Here is a 16,571-nt window from a genome sequence, read left to right on the forward strand (position 1 = left end):
GAACATATTTTAAGAAGCCCAGTGTATATAGCAGGGGTCAGCACTCCATGGTGCTCAGGACAGGTCTAGCCCACAGAGATATTTGATCTAGCCTACAGGCATGGGGCTTCGATGGCATTCAGCCGCACCTGTACTGCTGCAGGGAGAAGACTGAACAGCAAAGAGTGAGTTGGAAGGAGGAAAATGGATCAGTGCAATTATTAGTTACTCCGTTCTGGTTATCTGATGCAAAGTGGGTAGACATTGATCCCAAACTAAGTTATGATGGGTTAGATTCATTTTTTCATTCCTTTTTCATTCCAACATGCCTCTGCCAAGCAAGAATTAAAAGTCAGGGTTGCTAGAATGGTGTCAGGGAGTTTCTTGTAGTATTTGTAGCTTGATCAAAGATACTACATTCATAAAATCTCAGGAGAGAGGCTATTTCATGATGGGTTTAATTTGTTTAAAACAAAAAAAAAATCTCAGTTTCAAATTAGCATTAGATAAATAATAGCTTTGAACTGGAATCTGGATTTTGAATATCAGGCTTTTTAGGTGCCACATGGAAATATGGTGCTAGGCTTCCTTTCAATTCTGATGAAAACACCATACCAAATAGTGAAATTTGGTCCCTGATCATAAGAGGCCTGTAGTCAGATAGCAAGGAATGTGACCTTTATGAGTTATTGTTAGAAACTTGCACTTTTCCTGCCTCCACTGTGGGCCTGATCCTACTCCGACTGAAGTTGAGCCATATCAGTGGCTCAGTCCAGTTTCCATCAGCAATTATTCAATTGCTCCTTGGGGTTATAGGATAAAAACAAAGACAGAAACCCACCAAAAATGCTCAGACTAACACAGAGTAAAATAAAACAAACTATTTTTCTTGCTACGTGTATTGTGGCTACATTTCTCTTAATACTTTTATATGATCATGTAGACTGTAAATGTTAATAAAATGTGTTTGTTTCCATCTTGTTTCAAAAGCTGTTAGTATTCATTTATTTTCACTTAGCTGTCATCATCTTTTGAGATTCCATTTTTGCCCAGAACGTTTCTAATTAGCAGATTGCTGTTTTTAAGATGCAGAGGAGAGTGTTGTATCATGTACTTATTAGCCTCTCAAACACAGTAATCTTATTTGGCCATGAAATGAAGAGTTCAGATTTATATTTAATCCAGTGGGCTTTATTATGTTAACCTATCTTCATTTTGTTATCAGAATAAGAATAATTGAAAGCTTTTTGCTACTTAAAGCAAGCAAGGACTCATTTACACAAGTTTAAAGGGTTTTCTTGTATAATTTTGTAAGTGTTTGGTTTGTACTAATCTATATAAAATTACTTTCAAAGAGTGCTCTAACAGTTGTTTTAAGTGTCATTTACTTTCTATAGTTACCCAACATGAGGCTATATCATTAATGTCCATTTTTTCCCTCTAGTTTTCCTACTTGGAGAAGCTATTATTAGTCCATGGAGCCTGGAGTTACAATCGAGTGACCAAGTGCATATTGTATTGTTTCTACAAGAATGTGGTCTTGTATATTATTGAGGTAAGGACAACTAAGGTCTTTCATAAATTAACTTGAAAATTGTAGCCAGTAAATGGAAAAGCCATTTATTTGGACTTGGCATTGGGATATTGAAGCACCTAATATTCTTAAAAGTGAAATTATTTTAAAATCCTTTTTTCCCATCATTGTCTTTTGTTTGTTTGATATTTTCATTTAAGAGTCCTTAAAAAGGAAAGTTATGGAGGATTATTTCAGGGTTTCAGCACATTAATCCTGGTTATTAAACGGTGTAAGGAGGTGCTTATTTTATTTTCCACAAGCATTTTCTGTGGACGTCTATTTTTATTTGTAGAAACATTTCACTTCGGGTTTCCATTTGTTTTGTTTTGCTTTTATTTTATAAAACATGCTTTTACAAAATTTGAACTTAGGGATAAATTTAAGATGAAAGTCTCTATTTAATAGAAACAGGAAGTTTCTACTAGGTAAAGACAAATTTGAGACAAAAACTACTGTTGTGTACCTTATAATAAATACAGTTGTTTAGCAAATTAAAATAGCATTTGGACAATGAAGATACGGAGTTATGCAATCTACTGTTTTATTTCTGTTTTAGATATTGCTCCATAATGTAGTTGGAATGATTAAGTAAGGCTATTTAATTTCATTAATAAGATGTGATTTTTAAACAATAAGAAATAATCTCTTCACAAAGTACATTTGCGGCATGAAATTCCATGTCAAAGAAGATTGAATTGAAGAGTTTAGGGCTGCTACTAACACTTGTAGTACTTCCAGGTAAAATGGAAGTAATCAAATCTCATGCTTGAGAGCAGGGATAAATCTGGGGCAGCAGGGAACCTTTCCTCCTTTTAATAGTCTTGATGTTCCACTAATTAGGTTATCCTTTCTTGTGCCATTCTGCTGTCTGTTACCTGCTTCAGGTAATATAACTCCAATTTAACAGCATTGCAGACTTTTTAACTCTAGCTAAAGTATTAACTTGGGTGTGAAAATAACTTTCAATGAAGCATTGGCTGCACTGCCAAGATGCACAAGGCTAGATTTTTGTTTTGTGAATCTGAAAACGAGATGTACCTTTAATTTGAATGATTACAGGACTAAAGAAACAGCATCTTTTGGGTTTTTTTCCCCTTGTTTGTTGTTTTTATACATAATAGCAAATTAATGTACATTCTAGTAAAGTGATTTGGTTTTGCTTAAATTTTAAATGTAGCAATATAGCCCTGGGCCCCTGGCTTTATTAGTAAAACATCTAATTTTTTTTTAATTGGAGAAATATGTGTTGTGAGGAGCTGTGCACCCCTCTTTTTCAGAATCCTAAATCTGCCCATGCTTGAGAGCATAAGTATAAGGAGTAAGAGTCCGGAAGTATTCTTTCCTTCATGCACATTACTACCCATTTAGTCATGGCCCTTATGAAGATACCAACATTAATTGGCCAGTTACTTGATCTCATATGGCAAACCGTATGTTGCCATACTAGTGTTCAAAGAAAGTGGTGGGGTTTGTTTGTTTGTTTTTGTGTTTGTCTGTTTTTTTAGGAGTTGAAGGTGTTGCTTCTTTTTCCCAATAAACACTCTAGGAAGGAATGATATAAAACTGCACAGCTAGAACATTATAATTAGCTACCCATTTACAGAGATTATGAGAAGCACTAGGTCAGAAAAAGTTTTATTATTCAGTGAATCATACCATGGTCAAGGTATATATCTGATTCCCTGAGGGCCTGATCATCTTTTATGCATGTGTCGTTCTTGTAGAATACAGGAATTCTTTGTAAGTATGTTCTCTTTCCCTTGAATATGTTTGAATGACCTCTAGTTTTGGAGGTTATCATTTCCAATACAGCTCAAAATGTGTTCACTGCATATGGACAGCTGCTGCAGAAGAGTATTCAGCCCACCAGTCACAACTTATAGCTGTGGGTGAGACCAGCAATTATGGTTTTGCAAAATAATAGACGAGTTGATTCTAAGTAAGGTTAAATCCACCTTTATGGTAGGCCAGATTCAAATAGTTTTCTATCTTTACCAAAACTAAGTCAAGTTCTTATTCCAGCTTAGAATTTTTCTTCAAAGTTTTTTAAAGGAAGTCAGACAAGGGAATTGGATAGAAGGTTAAAAATGAGCTGATCTTCACTGCCTGGTTGCTTTTTTCCAAACATTTTGGGATTTATTATAATTAAAAAAAAAATCCATTAAAGGCTGTATCTGTTGTTGGAGATGAGAACATGTATATTCAATACTGCTAAAGTAAAATACAGATAATTAAGGGGTCATTGTCAGTTTTTTTAAGATAAGTTTTTTTCCTTTTTTTCCTGTCCATTGTTGGTAGTAGCATTAGCTTTTTTGCAGTTTTCTCTAGGAGTCTTTTTATCATTTTTAGGTGATTTTTTTTTTTTTCTAAGAAAATCCTTTTTCTTTCAGATCATAGTGTGACATGGCTGTGCTTCAGTTGATTACTTGTTGTAGCATAGGAAAGTATTGTATTGCAACATTATAGGGCTAAATCCTATCCTCCCTCATGACAGCCACGGAAAGGCCGAAGGTAGATAAAGAACTCTGACCTCAAGCCTGAGGAGTTTCTCTTAAATTGTCCCTTTCCTAGGTGAGGTCTTGCTAACCAAAAACATTCTGAGGTGATGTTTAACATGCTGGTCATCCCTGAGAATAGGTGATGTGAGATGGCTCTTTCTCTCTCTTGCTCTGCTTTCTGTGTATTTTTAGAGTCCTTTCTACTTGCTTCTGTGACAGAAAGGTTCTTTTATTCTTCTTCACTTCCACTGGCACAGTGCGAAGAAAACCATTCTGGCTACCACGTCAGTGTAACAGAGTTCTTGATTAGAATAGTTTCAGTAGCAAGCCCAACTTATTCCCCAATTGGTGCATCTACATGTGCAATTAATTCAAAGTAGGCTTACTGTGCAGTAAAAATACTTCACATTAAGCTGATTAGGGGGGATTTGCTCCCGATGGCTGCATTCAGGCAAGCATGGCCATGTGGTATGTGGCGCTGCAGACACATCTGAGGTGCCACATACCGCATGTTCAGTTGTTGTCCATGCTGCAAGGCAGCAGCAGAGTGGCGTTTTTTGATCCCTAGATATCCAGGGGTCAAAAAAGCTTCTGAAAAAATGTGTAGTGGCACACATGGTGGCAGTGTGCACTGCCCAAAGCCAGAACTGCACTCTGCTGCCAGCCAGGCTTCGCATGGCAGGAGTGACTCGGCTGCTGCCCTGGGAGATCTCCAGGACCTGAGGTAAGGCTGCTGGGGCCAACCCAGTGCTGGCCCCAGCCTCTCCTACCACTTCTGGGGTAACTTGCTGCACACCAGAGTTTGCGTGGCACGGGCATTCCCTGGGGACAACTAATGGCAGCACTAGTGACCACCACTAGTTGTCCCCAGGGAACCAAACGTCCACAGGGGGCATGGATGTGGCCAGTGTGTACAAGGTTTTCTCTCAATGCTCTGTCCTCCTGCAGCAGCCAGGGGAACTTCCAGGCTCCCCCTTGGTGCTAGCCCAGAGGCTGGCAGGGAGCAAAGGGCCAAGAGACAGCTGTTTCCTGGCCCCATACACATTGGGAGGGGGTCCTAATTTGCACAGGGTGGGAGAGATGCTGCTGCAGGGCTCTTCTGCCCAGTACACATGGGGACAAGCCCTGTGTTCAGTGGGGCTTCCCTGTGCAGCCTGGGGCTGTCTGGGAGCTGCCCTGTTTTGGGGCCGGTCCCACCCACCTCTGGGATGGGCAGGGAACTCTCCTCCTACAGGAAGCTCCTGGCTCCAACTCCCCAATTAGAGTGGGGGCTGGACATTGCTCCCTGTGCCCAACATCTACCTGCTTCCTGGGCAGGCTCTGAGTGCAGAGCCAGGACTGGAAGCTGTCTGCTGCCAAGTCTAGGGGACATTGTCCTAGCCTGGGCTCGGCGCTTGGAGCCAGCCCTAACAGTAGGCAGCTCCCAGGAGCAGAGAGTAATCTCCCAGCCCCTTCTCTGATTGTGGAGCCCTGCTGGGAGCTGCCTGCTTCTGAGGCAGGGGGATGTTGTCTCAGCCTGGGCTTTGCACTCAGAGCCCAATCCAGCAGCAGGCAGCCCCCGAGGGATGGGATTGTTCTCCCTCCCCCTGCTGCCCAGGCTGACTGGGAGCAAATTTGGGCTGTCTACATATGGGCTACTGCATAGTCACTATGTTGTGGTTAATTTGCTACCTGCATTTCCAGGTGTTAAATTAATGATTCAGTTGGCTAACTGACTACGCAGTAAGCCTTTGCACGTGTACACAATGACACTTTACCATGCGGTCATTTAGTTAACTGTACAGTAAAGTGTCTTGTGTAGACATGCCCAGTTATGCTTGTATGTCTGCATTGCATACAATTAAGATTTGTTTACATGGAAGCTTGGAAGCTGTTGCTGGCACTGGGGTGTAAGGAAGAGGAGAGGTTGAAGGAGTGAGATTACAGAAGTATAACTGAGGGTAGGGCCCGACCCACAGAATTTTGATATGAGGAGCGATACACAAATAGAAGATAACTCTGCTTGGTTTCTTGCTCTTGTATTGATATTGCCTCAGCGGTGAGTCAAAATTCTTTACTTGCAAACTAAGCAAAACTGAATTGAGAACTGTTTTGATGAAAAACTTGAAATCCCTAGATGTCATTTTTGGAACCACTTTCAAGACTGCACTTGCAGGTCTAGCTTTACACAAGGAAAGGTTGTGACATGTTACATTCCTCATGTGAGGCTAAACAGTGCCGGTCAAGCCCTATGAGATGGGGTAATGGTCATAAAGATCATTAGGGAACAGATGCCAGACCCTGTGAGATTCCCACCTCACCCTGCAGCATTGCAGCACCTTGGGTGCATCTACACATGCCCCTGACTGTGCAGCTGTTACTGTACAGTCCTGGTGGTGCACGGGTCATTTCCAGTCCTACTGTGCAGTCGCATCAGTGTCCCAGTTTGTGCCTGCCAATGCTACATCACTGTAGCTTGTAACTATAGCCACATAGCGTCTCGTGTAGACGTGCCCCTTGAGTAACTGTTATGTTATTACTATTGTTTGTTCCCCTATACTTTGCACAAACCTAGTCTTTACCTTCCATTCTCTGTTTTGATTTGCCAGCTGTGGGGAGAATGATCTGTTTTTTTGACACCACAATGAAATGGGAGTTTGTACCTGAATTATGTTCCAAGTTAATTTGCAAAAGACTATACTGAGTAAATATTTATAGAACTGAACTGAAGAGCACATCTGTCAGTGTGACAGGGCTGTCAGCTATACCTTTGCGGCCATATCTGTTTTATTTCTCCAAAGGTTTAGTACAGTGATTTCTTGGGTGTTAAACCTTATGCAACTGAATTTCCCAGGAATGCAACCCAGAGTCTCTCTTTAACTTGGTTTCTACTCCTTCACACAAATTACAGAGTAATAATGAGAGAGACTTCTCAGTGATGAAAACAAATATGAAAGCTACAGAGAACTACACAGTTTGTAGTTAAGTAAATAGTATACAGATTAAGTAAGCAATGAAGAATTGCCTGAGAAGAACTCATTGCCCTCTACCCTTTCCTCCCAGCATCTCTGGGTTTGTGTGTCATAGTATTGCTCAGATCAGTATCAAATTTATGTTGCTCCCCGAAGTACAAACTCACTCTGACAATACCAAAAGGCATCAAGCAGCAGTATCATACATTCTATGAATTTTCACAGTTTTTTCTTATTTCCTACAACTTTCTGGGAAGGTTTTATTTGGCATAGAGAGTGTTAGGCCCTGCTGTTCAGTACACTCCACTCTGCTTATTTCTTTTGAAAACCGATAGCAGTCACCTTTTGTATAGTAGTTTGATATTTTGAGGAAGGTGGCGAATTGTGTGAAATCTTTCAGATACCTGAGTTTTTCTAGTTAGCAGTCTTCCCTAGAATTTGTTCTCACATTCAGGCTGTCTCATGTGACTAGAGGGTTAAGACCTTGGTGCACAGCACAGCCATTAGGTTTTAGAGATACTGAAAAAGTCTTTGAGAGAAACCTACCTCCTCATTCTCTGCAGATTTGGATTGCATTTGGTATAATATTTGTGCTCATTTTTTAAAATGTAGTGAATTTTTAGTGCTTATGAAACTCACAGGGATGACAGCTCTCAGGCAAAGCCGAAAAGATTTTTTCTAACTCTGTAGAAACCTTTGATTGATCTCTAGTGGATGGAGACTGAGATGGTGCTCTCCCATCCCTGACCCTCTTCCTTCCCCTCCCATTTCTTTTGTCTTTCTGTTCTCTTGCCTTCCTCTTTTCCTCCCCTTATTTTTTGAAAAAAAGTCAATATATTGGAACTTTAGTGAAAGAATAAGGAATGACAACCCTGTAAATTTGAAGTCCTTTGAACCTGATTCTTTTTCTCATCAAAACCTTTGTTGGCCACTCTGGCATATACAGCACTATTATGCTACTTTAAAGAGGATGCCAAAGTAATTTTTGCTCACTTAAGTCTACATGTACTGCCAAGGGGGTGTAAAGAAGCCTCTGAGAAAATGAGAGTTGTGCCCTTTCATCCAAATTTCCCTGGTCTGCCTGGTATGACAGAGACTATCTTGACAAGTGAAAGGGTAATTCTGTCTGCAAAGTCACCATGTTGGCAATAGGAACTCCATCCAAATAAGATGTCTTCTTCTCAAGCTTTTAAGGAACTTTTAAGCTCAGATAGGAGCAAATATCCCTAACTTTCCCTGCTTTCATTGATGAACCCTGGAGATCCTAGGGGGCATGTCTCTGGAAGCTGATAAAACTGGGACACTGTTGCAGTTCCTGGACTGGGGCAGCCAGTCTTTGTGGTCTCAGCCCTGGGATGGTACCCAAGTGTCAAACTTGTTCCAATGTGGTGCTGGTACTAAGATCACCAATCAGCTCATTGGCAGCTGCAGTCCCAGGGCCACATTTTGCGCCAGAGTTTTAGAGCTGTCCCTGTTTCCAGAAATGTGCTCCCAGAATCTCTGGGGTGCATCTCGGGATGCAGGGAAAGTCTAGGTTACCTGCTTTTAGGGACATACCCCCAGAAATCTTCAAGACAAATCTCTGGAAGCGAGGAACATCAGCTTTCCCCCCTGCCAGAGATGTGCCCCAGAGATTGCTGGATTGCATCTGTGGAGGCAGGAACCACATTGTCTCTTGTCCCACAAGATCAACAAGCAGGACAAAAGACATGTTGCCTAATAAAGTGGGTCAGCTGTGCCAGGATACACCTAGGATATGTCCTAGCACATCTGATCCACTTTATTCAGTGATGTCTATTTCCAGACTAAATCTTAGTTTTGCAGGGCCTTTCCCTTTTAGAATTGCCTGCAAAACATAAAGCTAGCAACAAGATATTCACTCTTGTAGACTCCACAGGCAAATATCAGGGCATCCTTACAAGACTTCATCTCGTTTCATTATTTATTTATCTGGCTTTAAAGTAACTGGTGAAATAAGAGATCTGTTTCATATCTGTTGGACAGATACATTTCACTGGAGATGATATAAAGCCTGTCTGATGACATAAGAGCTTTGAAATACAGCTAATTTCAAATGTAAAAGCATACAGGAGCACTGCTTTCTTGTCATGCTTAGAAAAGTAGAAACATGGCAAGATCAAAGGGGATATCAGGAATGCCAGGGAAAAGTTCAAGGCACTTAGGAACGAGGCTGTGATCAGTAGTGTGGAAGGTAATGTTCAGGTCAAGATTGATAGCACAGGAAAAGGGAGTGCTGGTCTCTTGGCTGGAACAAATTGTTTGTTTGCTTTATTATTTGTATTACATTAGTAAGAGAGACCCCCAGTTATGGGTGAAGGCCCCCTTAAATTACATACTGTCTAAACATGTAAAAATGACTGTCCCCACATCAAAGGTCTTGCAGTCTAGGGCTATGACAAGACTCAACAGGTGCAAGAGACAAAAAAAATGGGTGCTTGGGAGGATGAGGTAGAAGTGGAAGGAGTATATTGTACATAATCAGCTGATATTTCTGCTCAGCACCTGCCTACTTGTTGTCAAAGGGCTGTGTTTTGTAGACCTCATAACAGAAAAATTCTTAAGACTAGATCTGAAGGTCATGGCCTTACAGAGGTTGATATGAAGTTATTTTTCAATATCTGAGGACAGTGTGGGAGAAGCAACCAAAAGATACTTGAGAAGGACAAAGCGCTTAGCTATCAGCCTGATAGTTTTCACACTTAGAACTTGATTAAAACCTCATAAAAATTTTAAGTAATCATATTAGTGCTTAAAGAAACATACATTTTAAACATGTGGCAGATTTGCAAGTCCCATAAGATCTCGCTGCGTGTATCTTATGAAGTCTGCCTTTTGGCCATTAGAACTAGTCCCCTGAAACAACGTGAAATGCTTAAGGCTTCTTTATGTGTTGAAAATACTTTTTTTGATGTAGAATAAAAAATGAAGAATTTACCATGTAGAAAGCAGGCATAAGGATTATAACCTTGCAGCCTAAAATGACAAAGAGGATTCAGGGTATCCATTAGGTAAAACAGCCTACACATCCCTGTCATTTAAGCACTAGGTATAATAATTGGAGTCTTAGGACACTGTTTTGTAGCAAACTGTGTTCCAACAAATACATTTTCTTATCAAGTATCCAAAAAATAAATGCAGTTAGGCTATACAAATATAATTCATAATCTCTAATATATTTTTTTTTTTTGTCACGAACAGGCAGATATTCAAAATGCCAGGAAGCATTCAGAAAATAGGTACAATTTATGCTTTATAGTTTCATAGTTGGTAGGGTCAGAAGGGACCTAAGCAGATTTATCTAGTCTGACCCCCTGCCATGGGCAGGAAAGGATGCTGGGGTCAAATGACCCGAGCTAGGTGGCTATCTCGACTCCTTTTGAATACCCCCAGGGTAGGGGCAAGCACCACTTCCCTTGCAAGTTGGTTCCAGATCCTGCTCTGACAGTGAAGTAGTGCCTCCTAATATCTAGTCTAAATCTACTCTCAGTCAACTTATGGCTGTTGTTCCTTGTTACTCCCAGCAGTGCTCGGGGGAACAGCAACTCTCCCGTTGCCTGCTGGTCCCCCTTGGCGAGTTTATAGGCAGCCACTAGATCCCCTCTCAGCCTTCTTCTATGGTGGCTGAACAGGTTCAGGTCCTGTATCCTCTCCTTGTAGGGCCTGCCCTGCTGCCCCCTGATCATGTGTGTGGCCCTCCTCTGGACCCTTTCCATGTTGTCCATATCCCTCTTGAAGTGTGGCGCCCAGAACTGGATGCAGTGCTCCAGCTGCGGCCTGACCAGTGCCACATAAAGAGGGAGGGTCACCTCCTTGGACCTGCTTATGATGGATGCATGACAAAGTGTGGTTAGCCTTCCTGACCACATCCCCACATTGGTGGCCCATGTTTATCATGGAATCGATAGTGATTCCAAGATCCTTCTCTGCCCATGTGCTGATGAGAAGGGAGTTCCCCAGCCTGTAGGTATGCTGCTGCTTCTTCCTCCCCAGGTACAACACCTTGCACACCTTGCACTTGTCCGTATTGAAACCCATCCTGTTCTCATCCACCCACCTCTGTAACCTGTTGAGATCTAGTTGTAGCCTGTTCCTCTTTTCTAGCGTGGTCACTTCTCCCCACATCTTAGTGTCATCTGCGAATTTGAACAAGGTGCTTTTCACCCCCTCGTCCAAATTGCCAATTAAGATATTGAACCGTGCAGGCCTGAGGACTGAGCCCTGGGGAACCCCACTGCCCACATCCCTCCAGGTCAAAAATGACCCATCCACCTCCCACTCTCTGGGTGCGGTCCTCCAGCCAATTTGTGACCCATCTGACTGTGTAGGCGTCGACACCACAGATGCCTCATTTTTTAATGAGGATGGGGTAAGAAACAGTGTCAGAGGCTTTTCTGAAGTCCAGGAAGACTGTCCACCACGACACCTGTGTCCAAGGCTTTTGTGACCTGGTCATTGAAGGCCACGAGGTTGGTCTGACAGGACCTGCTTCTGATGAATCCATCTTGATTGCCCCTAAGCATAACCTCCCCTGCTGGCCCCTTGTAGATATGCTCCTGGATAATTTTCTCAAAGAGCTTCCCTAGGACTGAGGTAAGACTAATGGGCCTATAGTTTCCTGGGTCCTCTTTCCTCCCTTTTTTGAAAAAGGGGACCACATTGTTTCTTTTCCAGTCATCAGGCACCTCACCAGAGCACCATGAGTGCTCATAAAGCTGTGCCAGGGGTCCTGCAATGACCTCTGCCAGTTCCCTAAGCACTCTGGGGTGGAGATTGTCAGGACCTGCTGATGTGAACACATCTAGTCCCTCCAGAAGTTCCCAAACTAGGTCCTCACTGACCCTGGGCCTGGATGCGCCTCCCCTGGGTCCATCCGGAAGCCTAGTGGGGGTGGGGGATGTCCCTATCCCTGCCTGCTCAGAAAAATGGAAGCAAAGAATCTGTTAAAGAGATTAGCTTTGTCATCTGGTGCTACCACCAGATTACCAAGCATGTCCTGCAGAGGCCCCATATTATTTGGCACCTTCTTTTTACCCCCTATATATTTAAAAAAGGACTTGTTATCTTTGATCTGGATCACTAGTCCCAGTTCCATCTCTGCCTTAGCCTTCCTAATAGCCCCCCTATAACCTTGAGCCAAGGAGGCATAATCCTCCTTGGTGATGCCCCCTCCCTTCCATTGGGTGTATGCCTCCTTTTTGGCTTTGAGGTGTTTGTGGATGCTTTTGGTGAGCCACGGGGGCTTTCGAGCATTCTTGCCCACTTTAATCTGTGTGGGGATTGTCACACTTTGGGCTTGGAGGATTGTCTTCTTAAGGAACAACCACTCTTCTTGGACTCCGGACTCCCCTCCCCTCCTGGGACCTCAGTGTCTCCCCTTACCTCATTGAAATCTGCCCTCCTGAAGTCCAGGGCTGCTGCCTTGCTGCAGGTCTTTGACACCCTGTGTTGGATGGTGAATTCCAGTAGGTGATGGTCGTTATTGCCCAGGTGGTCGAGCACCCACAGTCCCCTCATCAGGTCATCGCCTGTAGCTAGGACCAGTTTCAACAAGGCATTTCCCCTGGTGGGACTGTGCACCTCCTGGGTTAGGTGGAGGTCCTGTAACTTGGCTAGGAACCTACGTGAGCAGTCAAACCTGACTACCTGCTCTTCCCAGCAGATGTCCGGGTAGTTTAGGTCACCCATGATGACCACATCCCTTGACTTAACTGCCTCGGTGAGCTGACCTGAGAATTCCTGGTCCACCTTTTCTCCCTGGTTAGGTGGCCTGTAGTAAACCCCCACCATTAGGTCCCTTCCCCCTTGACCCAGAGCAACTCTGTCTGCCCTACCTCAGACCCAGTGCTGTTTGCAGAGGATTTGTATTGGTCTTTGCTGTAAAGCGCCTCACCTCCACCTTTACTCCCTGTTCTATCCCGCCTATACAGCCTATAGCCCTCGATGTTTACCACCCAGTCATGCGTTGGATCCCACCAAGTTTCAGTGAGCCCCACTATGTCTGGGTTGTGTTAGCTAGCAGGAGGGCAAGTTCCTCCTGCTTGTTCCCCATACTGCAAGCATTAGTGTAGAGGCATTTAATGCCTCCTGAGGGTGTATGCGCCTCCCCTCCAATCCCCAGACTGTCCAGGCCCCAGTCTCTTACCTGGGTATTTTTTATGCTCGTCACTTGACTGGGCTGAGCTGTTCTTGTGGGTGTCTCTTGGTTTGGTGTTTTGTGACTCCCTTGGTCCTTTTCTTCCCCCTCCTCCGATGTGCCTAGTTTAAAGCCCGCTGGAGGAGATCAGCCAACCTGGAAGAAAACACACGCTTATCTTTTGGGGATAGGTGAAACCCATCCCACCCCAGCACATCTCTCATTCTGAAGTGAGGGTCGTGGTCCAGAAAGTTGAAGCCTGCCATGAGACACCATTCCTGAAGCTGCAAGTTGATGCCCCAGTTGTAGGTCTCATGGCGTCTTCCATGCCTGCTCACTGGAAGGATCCATGAGAAGACATAACTGCTATGAGCATTTATTCCATGTAAATAACCAGTTAAATACCTAATTAGCTATTTGCATGAATTTGTATGTACATAAGTGTGCACATGTGCATGCGTGCACGCACACACATACATGCACAAATAGGGTTGAACATGAAGATGTGCAGGCAACTGAGTGCCTTGCAGTGGTGGTGCATGCATTTACATGTGCAAATAGCTAATTAGGCATTTAAATAGTTATTTATATGGGTTAAAAGCTCATAGCAGTTATGCCTCCTAATAAAGCATAAATTGTACTTACTTTTTAACACATCCATAGGCTTCTAGTAACAGTCTTATAGAAGTGCATCTGTAGAAAATCAGTTACTTTCAATGGAAAGTTGCATTCAAGAACATGGACTGTCCAGGCCATATCAGTAAAAATCCAAATAATGTGAATCAGACTATAAATAAGGCAGAATATTGTCATAAGGTTTGAGGCTGTACGAAGTCATGATAAATTGTGGTGATGGACACAGCATAAGAACTATGTACAACTTAGCGGTTCTTATTTTATGCCTTTGTGGTTAAAAGGGTTTTGTTTCTCTGCCTTCCTGTACTTGGGGGAGAGGGGTGAGGAGGATCGCATGGGGAGAGGATTATGCATGTTTGAAGATCTAGGTGAGCATAAAACAGTCGAACAAATATACAGGAGGCGTTCTACATATATATTTCAATTCAGGGAAGCATATATTATTAATTAGTAGTTAATAATATATTAGTATTATTGCCACCAAACAAATTCTGAAAAGGTACTGCCAACTTATTGTTTCAAAGAAAGTGAAATATGATATATCTACAGCCTGTCATTTCTTCCAACAAAGTCCAAATTGCAACTAAAATACCCTTTATTTTTTTTCTTTGAAAATATCTCCACATTCTTCTTCAGCTGACATACACCTCTTAGTTTCAGTTGCTGCCATTGACAGTTTATTCCATGTTTCAACTCCCTGCTGTGTAAAGACGTTCTGTCTGAATTGCTCATAACCTTGTCCCTTCCTCAGCCTTAATCCAAGATTGACTTGTTTTTGAATTTTGAATTTAGTATGTTAATCCCAAGAGTTTCCAAGGAGTCAGTCACAGAGCTAAATCTGTACCATTTTTCCTTTCCTTGCAGTAATGTGTGCTGCACAGTGAACCGTTACAGCAGAGTCCATCTTTATTGAAGAGTTTTGCCTCAAGTGCTAGATGGCTGTTTTTAACATTTTTTCTAGTGTTCAACCACAAATGATCAAACAAACACCTTTTGTGTTTCTTCTGAACAGCTTGGAATACATCCTACAGCTGACAGAGCTTGTAATACTTCAACAGTCAGACTACCATTATTATGAATGACAAATTAGGTTCTATGGCTAGGTCCCAAACTCTGAGTGCCTAGTAGAACATCTGGAAGTGCTGGTACATATTGCAAATGTCTCCAGTGCAGGAGAAGATATCTTTTATATTGTATTTGTGAGAAATGTTATGCCCAGAACTATAGGAGCCCTTAGATTTTCATACTTTAATGTGACCCACTAAATATGTCAAAACAGTGAGCGGGTCACTGTGTATAAAGTTTTTGTTTTATCTGCACAAAGTACTCTGTTTTCCTTCTGGAGGCTTATAAGGAGAGAACAATGTTTATTCCATCTTCTGACAATTGTGTTGTTATTGTATAAGAAATGTATTAATACTCTGTCCAGCCATAGCTTCATCAAAGCTGGAATTCTGCACCATAAACAAATGCACATCTTCAGTCTCGTTATAAGCTTTGCTTATGGGAATACATTTTAATGTTGGTAGGGAAGAATATATTACTACATAAACTTTGACCAAGTAAGCTGTTGCTTATGAAATCTTATGGATCTCATAAATTAGTTAGTATATCAGGTGCAACTTTTCCCTGTTTTCTAAGCCAGTTCTCAACCTTTTCAGACTCGAGGCATTCTTCCATAAGCTTAAGGCACCCCTAAAAAATGCCACCTCTTGGTTTTCATTCATTTTTTGATTATGGAAAAATAATACAGCAATTTTATGTTGCAAAGAATTCAAAAAGACCACAATAGGTCAGATTTTTTTCTTACATTATGGATTCTTATCTGAAATTATTGCATTCACCTTATGAATCATGTTTGCATACCTAATGTGTGCACAACATTGTGTGGCAACCCATGGCACCCCAGGGTGCTGTGGCTCTCTGGCTGAGAATTCCTGACTTAAGATCTGAGTGTGGGGGATCATCCAGGAGAGATGAAATCAAGTACGGTGTTGTAGAAATCATATATTTTTGTTTTTGTTTTTGAAAATTGAATTTGAACTTACGTTGCCCTGTGGGGTTAGGCCAACTCTCAGGATCTCAATATTGCACTGTTAGACAGGAGGGTGTGACACAATTGCACATATACAAACACACAAATCAATTAGGTGCATACACACACATACTACCAGCTCAGGCACAAACACTGCCAAACCAGCCTAGGCACATGCATACCTATTACCAATTCAAGCACATACACTATACACCCCAAAAGTTAGACCCACATCACTAATTCATATATCATGCATACAATGACATATATGCACACACACTCAATGGTTCACAAACATACAACCCCCCTGCACATAGGTAAGTTCCTAACTTGGATGGTACAGTGTGTATGTGTGTGCTTGGGTACCTGGGATACTTGAGGGAAACTTAAGGTGAGAAAAAGAGAGAGTTTCATAGATTTCATAGACATTAGGGCTGGAAGGGACCTCAGAAGATTGAGTCCAGCCCCATGCCCAAAGGGCAGGAAGTTAGCTGGGGTCATAGGATCCCAGCCAGATAAGCATCCTATTTGCTCTTGAACGTGTTCAGTGGTGCTTGAACTACCTCCAGTGGCAGGCCGTTCCAGACCTTGGGGGCTCAGGCAGTAAAGAAATACTTCCTTATGTCCAGCCTGAAACAGTCTTCCAGTATTTTATGACCATTCAACCTCGTCATCCCTTGGGGCGCTCTGGTGAACAAACGTTCCCCCAGATCCTGGTGGTCACCCCGATAAACTTATAGGT

At 42.4% G+C, this 16,571-nt stretch overlaps 1 protein-coding gene across 1 annotated transcript in view; it reads left to right on the top strand.

The window, feature by feature from the left end:
• ATP8A2 (ATPase phospholipid transporting 8A2) overlaps positions 1–16,571 on the top strand; it is a 541,321-nt gene that overhangs the window by 324,389 nt on the left and 200,361 nt on the right. The window contains exon 27 of the mRNA XM_019530163.1: positions 1,424–1,534. Coding sequence (XP_019385708.1) covers positions 1,424–1,534 — 111 coding nt within the window. The remainder of the gene's footprint in view (positions 1–1,423; positions 1,535–16,571) is intronic.

Source organism: Crocodylus porosus, unplaced genomic scaffold (assembly GCF_001723895.1).
Source record: "Crocodylus porosus isolate Cpor-Errol unplaced genomic scaffold, CroPor_comp1, whole genome shotgun sequence".
Classification (NCBI taxonomy): Eukaryota; Metazoa; Chordata; order Crocodylia; family Crocodylidae; genus Crocodylus; species Crocodylus porosus.